This window comes from Nipponia nippon, unplaced genomic scaffold (assembly GCF_047370975.1).
Source record: "Nipponia nippon isolate SJK-2023a ecotype South Korea unplaced genomic scaffold, ASM4737097v1 scaffold_7, whole genome shotgun sequence".
Classification (NCBI taxonomy): Eukaryota; Metazoa; Chordata; class Aves; order Pelecaniformes; family Threskiornithidae; genus Nipponia; species Nipponia nippon.
This window is the reverse complement of record NW_028262391.1, coordinates 10,287,020-10,305,020: the sequence shown is the minus strand read 5'-3', so window position 1 is coordinate 10,305,020 and position 18,001 is coordinate 10,287,020. Positions and strand designations below refer to the sequence as shown.

Below are 18,001 nucleotides of genomic sequence, written 5' to 3'. Positions count from 1 at the left end.
TATGCATGAACAGCTTTGCTCTATGCAAGTTTCTCGTCATTTTTGTTTGCACAGAACTGCTGCTTGTGTTTAGAACTTCATATTGGACTTCTGCAGCCTGAAGGTCTGAAAGCAGTCATGGAAGTGAAGTATTTGTACTGAAACTTAAAAGAAAATGTCTAAAATATATGACATGACATTTTTTTCTTCCTCCTTCCATTATGCACATATCATACATAATGTGTAAGCTGAAAGAGTTTAATGCTACTCAGCTACTAGGTGACCTGCACTAAAATATTTACAGCTTCCTTTTCCAAAAAAAAGGAAACTTTTTGGCATTGTGGCTACTGAGTCCTATATCAGAAAACAAGTTGTGAAAATGTTATATTTAATAAACACAATTTTGGTAAAGTTAAAATCTTTGGGGCTCAACACCAGGAAAGGATGCTTTCTGGCTTGCTTTCATTCTGCTTAAGTAAAGCTAGATGGGAAACAAACGTGAACCGTGACAAGGTAAGAGGACGAAGTTAGCATTGAACTCATGGCGAGAAACTGCAATGAAGTGCAACGAAGTCATATCTCTTATGGATATGACTTGTCAGAGATGCATTACTAATTCATCAGTAGCTGCAAACTGTTTCTTTCCTGCACTTTAATGATTTTGAAGGTTTGGTTTTTTTTAATCAGCATTAAGTTGAAGTCCTAGTGATTATGTGACTTCATGCCTTGTGATGCTCTGGCTTGACACAATACTTCTGCTTAGCAAGCTCTGTAGAAGCTATTGAAGTATTGATAACTATATCATCATTGTACTGGCTGTATTTGACTTGAGAGGCTTTTCACCTTGCAAAGCTTAACTGAATCCTTTAAAGTTTGCTTGGCAACAATTTGTATAGTGTACAACACTGATGGTTAAAAGTAATGCTAATGCACCCTGCTTGTTTTTTTGCTGAAGTGCTAGCATTAGGCTAAGTTTCAAAAGCACATCTTCCTTTTCTAGAAGAAACTTGTACAAATTTGCATTTTTGCTTTAAGCTCTGGATGATGCCACTTATTTGAACTTATGGGACAGAGTTGGTATTTAGCTTCCAAGGACTTCATTATTTAACTGAAATGAACTTCAGGGCCTTGAACACAAATTTGGTAGTTAGACCAAAAGCTCACTTTAAGGTCTAGCCTTCGTCTGTTTCTCTATTTTCATGTCTCAACTTGGAATAATTCTTAAGATGAGGAAGCTGGTTCAAAAAACCCTAAAATCAAATAATTAATGATTAAGATTGAGGCTTCACAAGTCTGAGGTTTATGTACAATGTCTGAAGCAAGTACTGGAAACATGGGATATAGGAAAACATTGAATTCAGGTAGAAGAATGTAAACGGCTTCCTTTAAAAATAGTCTTGTGTCTTTGCTGTTGAACACTTTGTGGTAAAAACAAGTATTTGTAAAAATATAGAAGCAAATTCATCAGGATTGATGCAAGCTTTTAACTTCTAATCTGTTCAAATTCCAAAGTCTTTGACAGGGTTTAGGAGATTTTGCATTTATAACCCAGTTACTAGATTTTCTTAAGATCACGTTATGTAGTTTTGCTTTACTAGATGACTGAAGAGGAAAAGCTTTCAACAATAAACTTCCAATGAAAACCTAATGGAGGGAACTTCAAGGGCATAGCCAGTAAAGCCAGCTCTGGGGAGCGCTTCACAGGGTAGGGGTAAGCTGGAGCTCAGCTGTACAGCTCTGCCAGCAGCGTGCGTCCCGGCAGCAGCAGGACAGGAGACTGACGGTGCCTTGGTAGCTCCGCTCTGTGTAGGCAGGATGGCCTCTGATGCAGGTGGGGGTCTGTTGTCAGACTTGAGTAGTTTGATAACAAGTACAGTGGTTTGGGGCTTTTTTTGTGATCTGCGGTTTGTGAAAGAGAAATCTCTGCTGTGAAAATGATAAGCTCGTCTAATTTCCTCAGAATCCCTTTGTTTCCTCCCCATGCCAAAATGTGGAGGTTAACACACTGCAAAACATAAGGATCTTAAGCCTGCTAGCAATAGACTCTTTAATTACATTTTGCAGCTCCTTTGGAAGTAGCTTGTGAACCTCAGAGGCTTGAGTTAGGAGACTTTAGTGTAAACATGATTAAAAAAAAAAAAAATCTTCCTGTGTAATTTCAGGTTTTTTTCCTAACAAATACGGATTATTCTTCTATGAGCAGCCATCTCTTGGGACCATTTGAAGTCAGCAAAGCTAACCACATGCTATTGCAATAGACAGTAAAAGATTGCTAAATTGCTCCTGTAAAATAGAGACTTGCTTATTTTTCACTAACACACCATGGCAGGGAAGAGTGCTGGTAACATTCAGACCATTTAAATACCAGTGAAATACTTGTTACTGACACCTTTGCAGGAAGCCTGCAAATGTTTTTCTGCATAGTGTTTGCATAGGTGTTGCTAGGGGCACAAGTCTCATGGGTCTTTATTTTCAACTGGCGTGGTTACTGAGAGGATTAAGAAGGGGAATAATGGCTTCTTGGCATATCCACATGAGTCTGGGTGACTGCTCTGCTGTGCCTGGATTGCCTTTGTATGGTAATAGTGCCATAGGAGCTTTAGATGGGTTTGCCTAAAACATAGCCATTGTTGGTATACTTGAATTTAAAGCAGTAGGATTTATGTTTCCATTGCATTTTTGTGTGAAGCATTAAACCTTCACAATATAAATTCACTCATAAAATGTGGATTTGCTCCCCACATTAGCATCCAGATAAAGGTGGTCTCAGTGGTGCTGGTAAACATCTTTCTTCTTATGTAAATGTGATGAATGAGACAGCATCTCTTCATGTGATGGATTTTGCCAGATTTCCATTTCCCTATTCTGTGCCTTTCTGTTAAATGAGATGCTCCTCCTGGAGACAGGAGAAAGTCAAGAGTTACACATCTCCCACTTTTTGATTGTAGCCTTATCTGGAGGTTCTTTTAGGGATGAAACTTTTCTGATTTGAAATTAAAAGTCTAAAACTCCATGTGAAATTTAAAAAGAGTCTTAGGGCGACACTGACATTTTATGTAACACACTGATCCAGTCAGTGTTGCAGTTAACATGTGCTTGCTTCTCGTGGAAGTGGTACGCAATACGACTGTCTTTGTGCGTAGGGAGGAGTGTTTGGTTCATTAGTGTAACTCAAAAACTTACCAAAACTGTGAAGGAGCCACATTTTTCTTTAACGTCAAAAAAAAACCCCACCAACAAATCCAAACCAATTCAACTCAACATCTCCCCAGAAGTATTCTGTCTTTTATAGAGCTCATGCATTGCTTCTAAGATCTTCTATGTGTTGAATAACTGATCTTCAGAGTTTCATGTAAAACTGAAGAAAATGTAACTGTCCTATGGAAGCAGGTACTTCTCTGTTTGACGGGGGAGCTGAATAATGTGGAGCTTAAGTAGACTTGCAGGGAAAGCCAGGGACCTTGCATTAATCCTGAGGCTGTGAATTCACTGCCTCAAACTTTCTCACATGGCTTTGACAAAGAAAAATGATGAAAATCTGAAATACTTGCATACCCTTTCAAGGCTGGATAATTGATTGTGTTGGGAAGCTATCATTATAAAATCTCATAATTGGATGGAGGCTAATTAAACATGCCTTAACTGTTTCAAGAATAGACAAGGTTTCTCTGGACAGACTAAATAGCTCAACTGGTGGTAAGACATGAAGAGTGGCTGGTTAAGTGACTACAGTAGCTCATAAATGAGTAAAGCAATGAGGGGAAAGAATAGACACTTACTGTTTTAGTTTGTAGTTCACTTGCGAGCAAAACAAATGTGGGAACACTTCAAGGTACCTTACTGTTCCTTCCAGAAGGGTTGCTTGATATTTTGATTTAAAGCAGTAACAACAAAAGAGCTAAAAGAGCTAGGGGAGATCACTTGTCTGTGTGAGACTGCAGTATAGAACATCTTTTCCACTTTAACCTTAAAGCAATGTAGATCTATGCTTTAAAGGAAGAGTTGTCTATTATAGAGGCTATTGGACAAGACTCTTGCTAGCATCGGTGTAGCCTTTTGTAGTCTGTTCTGCAGGCGGTCTTTTCCACTCTTGCAGGATTAGCAATGTTGAGTGATAGGTTTTATGTATCTAAAAGCATGAGGTGAATAGTACAGTACCTCCTGATGCAAAAATTTGAAAGAAATATCAAGAGCAAGAAAAAGCAAGAAAACTCATGCATTTTGGCAGTCTTTTGGGGGATGACTGGCTGCTAAGAAATTCCTGGGGAAAGTAGTATGCAGATAATCAGTAATACAGCTGAATATAGAATATGTTTTTTGTTACTGACTAAAAACCCTGAAGCTTCAAAATTAGTTTACATCATGCAGTCAGTAGGATTTGCAGTCTCATTTAAATGTGAGATGCTATTACCTAGTCTAGTACTTGACAGTGCCAAAGTAAGGCTGTTTATAACTCTCATTCCTAATGCATCCAATGTTGGCGTAAAATACACACATTGCTGAGGACTGTAGAATCTCTGAGAATGAACCACTGTGTTCTTTTTTTTTTTTTTTTTTTTAAGCATACAGAGTGAATTAAGCTGCAAATGCCTTTATTTTGGAGTTTGATTCCTGGTCTTTCTACCTAGATTTCAAAGTTAATTTTGAAGTTGAGAACATGTCTCTTAGAAGGATGATAGTTATATCTAAAGACATTAATGGTGAAAATACCAAGCTGAGTACAGTGGCACTTGTTGAATTCACCATTGAAATAGATCTTGATGCCTCCAAATGTGAGGTGATGTTGAAGGTTACATTTTCCTCCAGCCATTAACAAGTTAACATTAAGACATTAACCTTTTTTGCTGTCTTTTGATCCTCAATTTTTCCATTAGTCACTTATTTTATTTGCTTTCCCTTTCTTTGAACAGTGTTGTTCAGGTTTTTGGATAGCCTATAGAAAGTAGGCTTTCTTGAACTCCCAAATTATGCTTTATGAAGAACACTTGTTTGAGCACTGGAAATACAGATATTATATCATGAAGTTGTACACTGGTATGTGTGTGCTAACAGGGCTACCAAACACTCTTTAAAACAATATTATAGCTTGCTGATGATACTGAAACATCTTTCCAATAATATCTTACCATACTCTTGGGATACCATGTCTCCATAGGAAAAGTTTTTGCAGCAATGAAGTCAGAGTTATACTGAGGCTCTTAAGAATGCAATGCATTATGGAAAGTGTGATTGCTGTATATTGTGTAACGTGCATTACAAATCAGACTTGCGCTTAGACTTCCCAGTTCTCTTCCCATTTTCTTAATCTGTATGTGCATGATTGTCCAAGACACTTCTCTCACTTTGTTTGCAAGACATGTGGAACAAAAAAAAATTACAGTGCTATTCTTGAGTTGTAGGCATACAGGAGAAATACACAACATAAAGAATTCCGAGGTGCAAGCTGTAAGTGTTTGATGAAACACTTTGGTCCCAATGCTGCATACCCGATTGTGAACTATAGCTAAGCAGTGTTATTAGCAGTCAAAATCAAGTTTTCCCCTTGGTCTTTCAAGGTAAAATGTGAAAAAAATACATTTAAGCCACTAGAAATTTTTTTTAAACAATCAAAATGAGAATTTCTCAGACTGAACAGGGTTTTTCCTGTCTGGTGTGTAAGGTAGAAAAATGTTGGGTTTACCATCCATCTCTGGAAATGGCAAACTGTACCTGGTAATCTTTGTCATTGTTGCTGACTATAAATCTTGCCTTGTATGTGATGGGCTTCAGAGTGATCTTGGTATACCAATATAACCTCTCTTTGGTCAGATTTCCATAACCTTAACTTGGAGGTCCAAGTCAAATGGAATTGTTCTCTTAAATTACAGTGTGTATGTATGGTAGCTAGTTGGCTGCAAAAGCTCATTTGGGGGTGGGGGGTGGGGGATTTTGCAGTTACAAAAAAAAAAACCAATATGCCTAATGCATCCCTTCCAGCCACCCTATGTTACTTGATGTGGATTTTTATTTATTACAGCTTTGACAATAATTGTCAGGCTTCTGTAGTTCCTGGGGCAATCAACTTGTCTAAAAGCGTGGCATTGTGATTGGTTTTCTTTTTTTATGAGAGCTAAATAGTGTCTTTCCACTTCTCCCTCAAGAACTTGCAAGTCGAGGCATTGAATATACAGTGGATGGTGCACTCACAGAATGTATCAAACTCTTTCCAGTTACGACATCAAAAAAGACTTATTTAACAGATTTTTTTTCCTGGCCTTTTCGTAAGGACTGGATTGTATCTATGAATTTCATTCTGCAGCCATGGGATAAAATATTTTTATGCAAACTGGGATTTGATATCAACAGCTAAGGATTTGAGAAAAATATAAAATCTTAAGATTTGGCAGCATATTTGGACTGCACCATAAGAATAGCTGGCACTGGAGTACTCTGCTCCTGAATGTCTCACAGGAGCTATTTGTTGTGGGGAGCACTATAAAATGAATAAAGGATAGAATCGTATGGGAATTATGCCAGCATAAAATCTAATTCTCATACGCTTTTAGAAAGTGAAATGAAATATTGTCATCAGGATAAAACTGCATCTGACTAATTGAAGGCTACACTGTCAGCGTGGAACTTTTCCTGGGATGGACGGGTGGTGGGCTGCGTGGTCCTGGGCTCTGCCTGCTGGAGACGAGCAGGATGGACGCTGGGATTTGTGCAGGGAGCAGGTCTGGAATCCTGACTCAGTACTTCGATAATAGCGCAAGCTGCGCTGGAGATAAGGGTAACAAGAATGTTGAAACGAATAAAAGTAGTGTATAAACTACTTATGGCTTTCAGCACTGTCTGTTAGTATCACTTTAAGTGTAAAATATGGGTGGGAGAGTGATAGTTTCCCTGGCTGCATTCAGATCATCCTTATGGGGAGGGACAGTTGTTATACCCACGTTGTTCACTGCCCTCATTTAAAAGGCAGACAAGAATTTGGAGCGCAAGGTACAGCATGGGAAAGGTGCTTCTGCAGCATGCCACGCAGGTACCAGTGTTTCAGGCGATTAAGGGGAAGACTGCCTGTCTTCCACCTGAGAGGCTTTTTCATGGAGCTGATCAAATGCCTTAACTTTGGTGTCGTGGACTTTATTTTTTTTTTTTTAATAACCGCACTGCAAAATAGTTGAAACAGGAATAGAAGAAAAAAGTCCCAATCTCAAATTTAACTAGAAAAGTATTGAGAAAAGGTGTATAGTTACACTGTAAAGATGCAGAAGCAGATCCCACTACAAAGTGTGCTGTTTGGTTTAATTTTTGCTCCTCTTGCTTTTATCTCTTCAGAGCTGCCTCACCTGACTTCTAGAGTGGTGTTCATGAAAGGCTGTGTCAGGGACATGGAGCAGTCTTGGAGATTTCAGGGATTCTTCACCACAGACATTTTTGACAGTTTCACATCGATCTGAAACACATTAATTCAAGATGGAAAGGGATACTTAACCTTGTCATAAATTATAAGTGCTTTTTATTCTGAGGAGGTTAACCACAAATATGGCTTGAAAGAGGTTTAGAAGACAGTAAGACACTGGCACGATTTTCTTGTGAAATGGGTGCTTAGCACTTTTGTTTTAGATTACAAGCTTTGTTCGATTTAGAAATAGAGGCTGTTACTCCCTCAGTCTGAGAAGCTGATTCCCTCTACTTGTAAATGCTTGGTGCTAGGTACTGACAATTCTTGTGAGACTTGTTAAAATGAATTTCTCTAAACAGTGTCGTATTCTTTCAGTAGTTGAGCTTTGTTTCACATATGTAACTAATACTGCTGAGTGTATTGCCAATAGTAATTTTAAAAAGCCTTAAGTAGTTTTTTCTTAACACTTGGTTTCAGTGAGTGTTACGTATTTTCAAAGAGGCGAGTTTCCAAGCATGACTGCAAACCTTGCTTTTTTCCCATATGTTAACTTTTTTAAAACGTAGCTGCGCACTGCTGATAGCAACTTCCGTCACGGGGGAGCGTTATCAGTAGTTATCACTGGCAGGACTGGTAAATAGTCCAAGAACTGCTGTCTGATGTCAGACACGGAGCTGTGGAGTAAAATCGGACCACTGAGACCTAGTATGGGAGGGCGGGCATGGAGCGCCCGGGACCGACGGGGGGTGTGTGTGGATGGAGCGTTCTGTGTCTGCTGTGGGGGTGTTCCTCTGCTGTAGCTGGCGGTGCGGGGTGCCCTGTCTGACCTCCTGGGGAGAGCTACAGCCCCTCTCCAAATGGAGAGATCAGAGTCTGTGAGAGAACAGGGACACCCCCAGCCCTCCGAAATTCCGACTCCAGAGAGTTACAAGTGAGCGACTGGCTTGTTTTTCTGTATTGGGACTTGAAAACAGACCAAAGATATTAAGGCCTGTATTGCCATAACCTGGAATTTAAAGATGTAGTTCAACGTCTTGTTTCGCACAGTAAATACATGTTCTTATAGTGCTGACTGAGATGTTTTGTTGGACTGTTCTGTACTATGTCTTTGGAACAAGGCTGACCCTAACGGTAACCAGCTGACTGCAGAGCATTTCTTACATGTTAAACGTGTTCCAGTGAGAATTCATTGAAACCGAGTAAGTGCACTTGTGGAGTTCGGGGCTTTGGTTGTGTCTTACCCTTCTATTGACTACTGCCACTCAGTTGCAAAGCTGTAAATACAGTGCTGATCCAGGAACTTTTTAACTGGAAAGTAGTCTTCAAGTAAAGCCAGAGAACAAATATTATAACAGTTCTTTTCTTCAGTGCTTTGTAAAAGCAATTTAGCAGAAATAAAAATAGAGGTAAGGACCTCATGAATACCCCAGGAATGCCTGTTGTCCCCAGTGAAGAAAGCTGAATAATGGGTCAAGGAATCAAAGCAGTTAATTTACTGTTTATTCTAATGCATTTTTCTGGTTATGGGTGTCATAAGCATCGTCTGAGGAATTATAAACTGAAGGAGCAGTGTCTCTTAAGAGCTCTAACTGTACTGGGCAATACAGTGTGGGGGGAAAACCCCCATGATTGTGTACTGAATTCTTGAATCTGAAGCTTTAGCCTTCCAGTGAAAGCATGTTATAGGAGTCCTGCGGGTGCCAGCGGGTACATAGTTTTAATTGAATGATACAGTAATGCTCACAAAGTTTTCTCCTTATATTTGCAGTGCATCTGGTGCAAGTGTTGTTGCCATTGACAACAAAATAGAACAGGCAATGGTAAGTAAAAAAATAAGTTATTTCTAACAGGATTAGTAGTTAGTCATTGAGCATAAGCTTCCAGCTGCATTGCGTTTCTGTGAGCCTGTAGCATCCCTTCAGTCAGGTCAGGCTGAGACCATCATTTGAAAAAAGCGTTTTCTGTATCAGCTATGGGATGACCACAAACCACGATTGCATTTACTGTTGGCCCAGAAATGTTCTTAAATGAATTTTCCTATGAATTTCTGAGAACAAGCTGATTGAACTTAAAAGGATGCTGAAAACAAATAGTGCATTTAAGTATCTTTAGCGAAGTTCATCACTAGTTTTTCTTAATTGTCACTCATGCTGTGCTATCCTTGACATTTTGTTCAGCTTCAGTTACATCTGTTTGATTTTTTTTTTCTTTTGCTTCTGCTGATTTAAAGGCTTTATTATTTCTTGGTTCTTGTACACCTCAGTGCTTGGGATTGTGTAACGCAGACTCCTACCTCCAGGTCAAAGCGTCAGAGCTGATGCTTTCATTCTGAGTAGTTGGAACATAATTCTAGGCCTTGTCTTCAGTGTAGCGGAGGTGACTACTTAATGCTGAATGCTGGAAACAAAGCTTTTGATGTAAGGGCCACTTTACAGTGAATAAAAGGGTTGGGTTATTTGCTTTTGAAGGCTAATTCATTAATATATTTTTAGTGACGAGTGCTTTAGTTTTCCAGGCTTACCACTTACTTCAGTGAAAGCAGTAAAATAGTAAATCCTGGGGTTGGAGTGGAATGAAACTGTTCTTTCACTTGGTGTAACTGTTAACTTGTTCTTCACAGGATCTAGTGAAAAGCCATTTGATGTATGCAGTAAGAGAAGAAGTGGAAGTCCTGAAGGAACAAATAAAAGAATTAGTTGAAAGAAACTCTTTACTTGAACGAGAAAACGCACTGTTAAAATCTCTTTCAAACAATGATCAGTTATCCCAACTTTCAACCCAACAGGCCAATCCTAGTAGCACTTCACAAGCGCAAACAGTGATAGCACAGCCTCCGCAGCCAACGCAACCTCCACAGCAGCCGAATGTCTCCTCAGCGTAAAGCTTTCTTGCCTCCTTTTGAAAACAAAAACCTGAGAGCAGTCTGTCCTTGTGTGCCACTGATGTTCTTTCCACTTTATATGAAAGCGAGTAGCCATGCTTCTGTTGTGTGTTTGGCCTTTTCAGTATTAGACAATCATTCTACAAGAGCTGTCCCTCACTGGTATATCATGAAGTGCAGTTGGTGTCCGTTATGTCATCGGTGCACAGGGGAAGTCGTAGAAGGAGTTATTAATGCAAAGAATGCATTTGCTTGTTGTGCAGGAGTGAGGTCTTTTAAGAGCTTTGGTGGCTCTCCAAGGTTTCCATTTCTCGTGGATTACTTTGACCCTTGCTGTCTGGTAAGAAGTAACAATTCATCTTAAGAGCCACTGTTCTTTCAATATAAGTAACATTTGCCTACATTAGTTTCATTTATTTGTTTTATTTATTACAGGGCTGCTATTTTCATAATGTACATGAACAATGTCACAGAACTTTTTTAATTTTTTTTTTTTTAATAAATGTATGTATCGTAAAATGATAGATGGGATTGCGTTTAATAGATAAAATGTTTAGGCAATAATTGAACAAAAGAATCCTGGCATATTTCTAACACTAATGGCAATTTACCTTTGGTATTTATTTACGGTAGTAAAGATCCAGCTTGAATGTAAATTTTGTATAGAGTGTAAGTATGAAGACCATAGTGCATCTGTACAGGTAGTCACCAGTTATTGTGATATAATAAATAATTGATGGGCTATTTTGATGAAGAAAACTTTGCTCATTTCTGTTTCTACTTTCTAATAGAGAGAAATTGCCATGATTCCTCTGCTTTTTGACATTTCGTATAATTTTTTTTTTTTTTGGGTGGGAATAAAAAGCTGTGAAATTGTTCAACCTACTTTGTAACCAAAGAAGCAAAGCTGTGTAATTGAGGGTTTTTTTTATTTTATAATGCACATTCTTTATGTATTTTTATTTAGTGTTTTCTCATTCACAACTTTCTTTGCTGTCTAGCATGATCTGCATGACCTATAATCTTTGAACCACTTTCGTACCTCATGTTTTTATCCAGCACTCTTATTGTAATATGTAATAGTCTGTGAACAATGTCAAATAAAAAAGGAAGAACAGCTGGTGTTGGTGGAGCTGAGCTAGTGTGCTATGCACTAGTTGTTAAAAAAAAAAATTAATGAAGTGAGCCATCTTTTGTTCATTTAAAATGGTGTTTTGAATTTCGTATGCAGAAAACGTTTTGTTACATTGCAGATTTTAATGTATTTAATAAATGCAACATGCAGATTAAGTGCAGTGTATACTGAGTATTTAAATTAAAAATGTACATTTCATAAATACAGTTTCAAGAGAGACCATCATTTGTGTAAACGAACGCAGTGTGTCGAATTGATGTATAAATATATATATATATTTTAACACATTTTCTGAAATTAAACTGCAGTTTTGTTGAATTTTTTTTTGGCTGTAATGTTGTTACAGTGTAACTAAATTCAGTAGCACTTTTTTCCTAAACAAAATGGAGAGAGGTAACTTCAGTGAGCCAGTAACAGAATAATGCCAAAATTACAACTGCTTCTCTTGCAATAGACTCTTTTATTCTAGGAAAAGCGCAATTCTGATGCTGTCAGTGACCCTATTGGTTTTGGTTTTGCACTGATATATGTAAATTAACATTTGGCTGTGTGCTGAGGTGTTGAAACAGTTTGGTATCTTGGTGTGTTAAACCCAAGAATTTACTTTTGAGAAAGCCCTACAAGAGCAAACTGCACAGCGTGGCTTCCCAGGCAGGCGTCATCCCCGTGTGCTGCAGTCCAGCTCACTCTTGAGCCTGTCCCTATTTTGTCAGGTTGTCTGCAAATGTTTGCTTCAATATCTTATCCTTGTCTATATGTCTAACTCCGGTCAGGTTTATGTGTTAGGTAAAACAAAACAACAGAAGCAACGCTGGAAACCGCAAGTTTTGGTGTCTTCAGGTCTCAAGGAAGCATCCTCGTCCCATGTTCCAGAAACTTGGAGCATCACACCTTCCTGGTAAGCATCGGTTCACAGCACAGTTCAAAAAAGCCTCTGTGTGTGTGTCTGTGTATATGTGTATGTATATAAAAAAGTACTCAGTGAAGCAATACGCTAAAATGATCTTCACTTCAGTTGTAGATTGGTGCTCTTGGTCTGCTATAAGCACGCATGTGTACTGCTGTAAATCCTTTAGTGAAACAAGAGCTTTGCATGCAAATCAGAAAACAAAATATTTCAGTAGCTAAGTGTATTTTCCCTCCGGTGTGATGAATAGCTCACTCCAGCTATACGGTAAGGATGTAGCTGGTTAAGGAAAAAGGGACAAATTGGGGGACTTCTGGGAACAGAAGTCCTTCAGATGAATAGTTGATTAAAACTTTTATGGGGGGAACATTGTAACTGTCAATTCATTCTTAAGGAGTGAAACAGAAAGGAGATATTTGAAACATGACTGAAGTTGTTCATGTCCTGCTGATGGTGGAAGTAGAGAATCAAGCCGACGAGGAGACAGTCCTAAGCACTTCTGCCTTCTGTGGAGCTGGTGTCTGCGCATCTCCTCTCCCTCCTGTAACGTTTGTGCCCTTGCTGTGTGGAGTTCTCTTTGTGCGAGCTCTGCCGCACAGTGACGGCTAGATCCGCTTACACACAGGTGTTCTGGATTTTTTTTTTTTTTCTCCAAAAGAAAAAAGCATTTAGTAAATCCGGTGAAAATAGGGGATGAAACAAAGATTAAATTGATCCTGTTAGAAGTCCTTTGTTTGCTTTGTTTCACTACTGTCAGGTTTGGATTTGGTTTCTGGTTTTAGTTTTCTCCTAGTGGCAAGTTGTATTCAGCTCTAAATGCCACCTCGGCTTGCTGTGTGAGAACACTATAAAATGGCAGAAAAGGGTCTTTGAATTGCTGCTGTCTGTTCCTGAGAGGCAGTCTGAGGTGGCTGCCCGGGGAGAGAAAGGAATAGCAGTTCCTCAACGTGAGCAGATCATCTTGATGTTATTAAATGTTTGATTTCAGAAAGGAGGAAGAAAGGCTTGTTGACAAACGATCATGTTACTGTCAGGCTGTATTGGCTGCTGCGCTGCTTTGTGCACACGTGTCAGTCAGCTTCCCGCTGCTGTGAAGCCTTTCTTTGTTGTCCTTACGCGTGACGGCACCGGCGATGTCAATCAACGCCCGTCAGCGTTTGCCTCACGTGAGGCTGGCAGACCAAGAGACCTGCGCTCCCCGCGCTGGGGGGCCCGGCGGGTGCTGCGAATGGGCGCTGCGAATGGGCGCTGGCAGCCGTGCCCACCGCTCCCTGCCGCGCCATGCCAGCTAATTGCTTTCGGGTGCTCTATTGGGAAATGACTGCGCCTAGGGAGCTGTGTGGGAAAGCGGGCTCTTAAGATGCGATGCTGTCCTCTGCGGGAAGCAGTGCCGTTGCATATTCCTGTAATACTAATAATCCTTTGAAATTATTCCATAGCTTCAGCGTAATGAATAGAGAAGTAATTCACCTACTGGACTTGCAGTGCTTTGAAATGGGGTTGACCCTACGACTGTGTGTGTGCTTGGCGCAGGTGGGAGGGTGAATGCGGTCGTGGTGTCTCTGCGGCAGAAAGCATGCTAGAGCAGAAAGGTCTTAAAGCGATGAAAGGTCTTAGCTTTGCGGTGGCTCTGAATTAGCCCCTGCGTCTCAAAGAGGATGTGACAGAACATGTGGGGAAAGGCTACAAAAACAACGGAGGATGCGGAGGAAATGCTTAATGAGGAAATGCTTAATGAGGAGAGCCTGAGAAGGCCGTGACTCTGGCTTGAAGGGGAGTAGGCTGCGGGAGGGCAACACAAGCAGCTCAGAGAGTCTCCAGAGAAGGTGACGGGTGAGGTGAGCACAGAACTGTCATTCACCAGATCTCACCTACAGGGCGTGCGTCTCTTTCCCACGTAGCAGAAAGTGAACTTTGGAGCTGGTTGCCATGGGATGTCATGGGGCAGGCAGGATGCCCTAAAGGGGGTCAGGCAAATTCTTGGACAGCAGGTTGAGGAAAAGGGATGTGCCCTCTTACCACCCCTGCGCGACGCTTCTGGCTGGGAGGAGTGGGAGGGGAATGAACTGTAAAGGGTGGCTAAACTTGCCTGTCCTCCTTCATAGCATCTCCGACTGCTGCTGCTCGAGCCAAAGCACTGGGCTCGTCGGCGTCTGTCTTTTCTGAAACAGAGCTTTGCTCTTCAGTAACAAATTCACACCATTTTGCAGTCTAAGGTAAGATTTCAGTTGAGCAACAGTAGCAAATCGGCCCCTGAAATTTTAGTTTGAGCAGGTTTCATTGCATTTCTATTAGTGTGCCCCAGAAAGACAAGTCACCTGGATGAGTGAGGTGTGGGATGTGGCAACTCTTGAGCTCCAGTAGCCAGTACAGCCATCTTGCCTTGATTTTTTTTTTTTTTTTTTCCCCCCTCCCGTGAGCTTGCAAGAGCATTTATTTCTGCTTACACCATGTGATATACTGCTTTTGTGATTAACAAGTGCTTTTTTCTTTGTGGACACTCTGTGTTCATGTTAAAGGACTACGAGTTTTTTCCCTTTCCGAAGAGTGCTAGAGAAGTGACATTTGGCAAAGTCCCAGGTCCCCGTCTTTCCACGGCTCTTCTGTCCCCAAGTACCAGCTGTGAGGCTCTGAGCTGGTAACGCCGTATTTTGTTCACCTGTCGGAGCTGCTGCTTTTGTAGCTGATGGCGAGAGCTGTGCACCCAGACCCTTTCTGGGTGATGGGCTTCGCTTGTTGTCCGTGGGCAGGAGCCCGAGCCTGCTGGGCACCGGTGCTGGGGGAGCTGGCTGTTGGTGTTGTTCCACGGACTCTGTACCATCGGTGGGAATGGTTTAATATCTCGGCTTCAGTGGGGTTGCGCCGTGCCGCGGGGATGGCTGGGGAGCCGGGGGCCTTGCCCCGAACCCCCCGGGGAGCCTGCGGGGGGGGATGCAGGCCTCTGCTCAGCGAGGGGCTGAACCAGAAAGCAGCGCTGTGAACAACAGGAGCGTTGATATTTAATGGGAAGCCAGCCGGCTGCTTTCTCAGCGCTTGTGTCTCAAATAGGAAAAAGGTGCGACCGAGGGGGGCGGGGGCCTGCGGCGGCCCCAGGGGCTGGGCCGGGGCCCGGGCGGGCGGCGGGGCGGAGAGCCCCGGCGGAGCGGGCGAAACGGGAGGTCCCGGCTGCGGCGGGCAGAAGGCGGCGGGCTGCGCTCGGCCCGCGGTGCCTGCCGGCGACCGGGCCGCCCGCCCGGGGGTCTGCGAGGTGCTGCGGGCGGCGGGGCCGGGCCGGCGGGCGCGGCACAGCGGAGCGGCCGGTGGCGGTCGGGCGGCGCCGAGCGCGGCCCGGGGCCCGCAGGCGCTTCGCGGCCGCCGGGCGCCGCTGTGGCGCGGAACCGCCCGGCCATGGCGGCCGCCGGCCACGGGGCGGCGCAGCGGGCGGGCCGGCCTGCGGCCTCCCGCCGGACCCGGGGACGGCCGTGCCCCGCCGTCCGGCCCGGCCCAGCCCAGCCCGGAGGGAGGCCGAGCCGGTTCCCCGGGGGGCCTCCCTCCGGAGCTCCCGGTCCTGCCGCGCCCTCCCGCCGCTGGAGGTCCGGGGCTCCCGCGGCCGCCTCGCCTGCCCCAGGGTGGATGCCCCGTTGCTCAGACCCGCTGACACAGGCCTTGCTCGGCCGGCAGAGCTGGTCCCTCACTCGTCCTCCTCCTCTGCGGGGGATTGTCACTATAGATCCTCACCGCCCTCCCGGCAGTCGGTGTTAACCAATTGTTTTAGACTGCCCAAGTAACAGCCTTTAAGCTTCTGAGTAATAATTGTTGCAAAAGGCGGGATTATTCCTTTTCTGTAAGTTATTTGATTCCCTCACGGCTGCTACGTCCGACATCTGATGCTGTCAGGTAGGCTCCGTATGCCCCATATAGCTGAGTAGGTATACGTGGCCGATGTCAGCTCCTCAGCTTTATCATTGGACATTTTTCACGCCAGCAATAGGTTGGTAATTTTTCAGTTTGTGCCATATTGAGGTGAAGGGAACCTTGCAGCGCGGTTCCGGCTGCGGCTGGCGCTGCGTGACGTGATGCCGAGGGGGGTGTAAAATGCCAGAGACGCTGCTGCAGTCACTACTGCACCGACTGCAGCTGCAGTTCGAGTCCTGCAGCAACAGCCAGGAAAGACTTGGCAGGAGAAGAGGGACCGCTTGCCTTGTGAAGCAAAATGTATGCCGAGCCTGATTACTGAGGCGCAGTCTCACAGCCAGCCTTGAGGAGGCTTCACAGGAAAAAAAAAAGACAAGGATTTGAGCTAAAAGTGAGTTGCATGTGGTTAGTAACATCACCTCAACACAACTGCGAGTTCAGCTCTACCGAAGAACCTGACCATTTCTGTAAACTGGTGCTGCGTTACTTTGCCAGGACAGTGTACCGCTGCAGGCTGTTGTACTGCAAAAGATGCTCTGTCAGTTCCTGGAAATGAGAAGTTGCAGTCCCATGAAAGGGGAAATAAACCTGAGTATTGCTCTCTGAGTTTTTTGAAAGGAAGCAAGCCTGGAGCTTTGCAGCATTTGTACTTCAGAGTCAGAGTCTGCCACTAAACCGTGTCCCTGAGCATCACATCTACACATCTTTTAAATACCTCCAGGGATGGGGACTCAACCGCTTCCCTGGGCAGCCTGTGCCAGTGCCTGACTAACCTTTCGGTGAAGAAATTTTTCCTGATATCCAACCTAAACCTCCCCTGGCGCAGCTTGAGGCCATTTCCTCTTGTCCTTGTCAAGTTGTTGTAAAATAAAGACACGTTGCCTGGGAAGAATAACGTAGGATATCGGCCTCCCCTCAGCTGTCACCTTAGAGTGAACACCACTCAATGCAGTTTATAAAGATAAACTGTGCACGCCTCAGATCTCAATGACCCACTGCTGACCGCTGCTGTTTCTTCTCCTGGTCCCAGTAAATGACTAAGCTACCCTTTGCTGCCCTGGACAGCAAGTTCCCTGGACTACGGGAACACGCGTGGAAGCAGAGGCCCCCCAGGGGCTTCGGCTGCTGTGCGCAGACACAGGCCATGTCCCTCTTCTAACTGCATTTTCCTGCTATTTAATACCGCATCATCTGCAGAACAACCTCACTCCTGTTTTGCCAGCTCATCACAAAAGCAGCTGTGAGCTACAGATCCTTCTCATCCCTTGTGCAGTTGCCTGTTCTTGGCTGTTAACTACCCTCTCACCACTTTTCAATGTAGAGCACCCCCAAAACACTTTGGTTTCAATCCAATAGCGCTTTTCAAGTGGCACAATATGCCAAACTGCGGTTATCTGACAGGCCAGCGCTGGCCTCTGGTCTGTCAGACAAGGATTGCTGTTCGTGCTGTAATTACAACAAAAGCAGCGGCTGCACATCCCTTTATTCACATGTGACTAACAATGTGCTTCTGTTCTGAATCCAGCGATGCTAGCGGTGGAAAAAGCATGCTGAGCTACTTCACGGGCAAAGCACCACAAATGCCAGCGCCTTCTGTGTTTCCACCAAAGCGAGTCTTTAACAAATTTGTTCTTCAAAGTTCAGTAAAATAACACCATGAGCGTGAGCGTGTGTGAGCGCCCTTGTTACTACGCTGTGGAAGTAAAGAACGGGTCAGACCCCCCTGGCCTCCGCTGTGTCCCCAGGCTGCGCTCAGGGCGAAGCGGCCTAGTTTCGACACCCAGTAAGGCACCATTTTGCCAACCTCAAAACGAACACAAC

The 18,001-nt window shown here is 43.4% G+C and overlaps 1 protein-coding gene across 6 annotated transcripts in view; it reads left to right on the top strand.

The window, feature by feature from the left end:
* TSC22D2 (TSC22 domain family member 2) overlaps positions 1 to 11,697 on the top strand; it is a 31,201-nt gene extending 19,504 nt beyond the window's left edge. For 2 of the 6 annotated variants that reach the window (XM_009463805.2, XM_087740732.1), the window contains 2 exons: positions 9,132 to 9,183; positions 9,984 to 11,697. In XM_009463805.2, coding sequence (XP_009462080.1) covers positions 9,132 to 9,183; positions 9,984 to 10,244 — 313 coding nt within the window. In that variant the 3' untranslated portion in view covers positions 10,245 to 11,697. Of the gene's footprint in view, positions 1 to 54; positions 6,791 to 9,131; positions 9,184 to 9,983 lie in introns of those variants that run through there. The other 4 variants (XM_087740735.1, XM_087740734.1, XM_087740736.1 and 1 more) reach the window with 2 other exon arrangements.
* Positions 11,698 to 18,001: the final 6,304 nt, after the last annotated feature.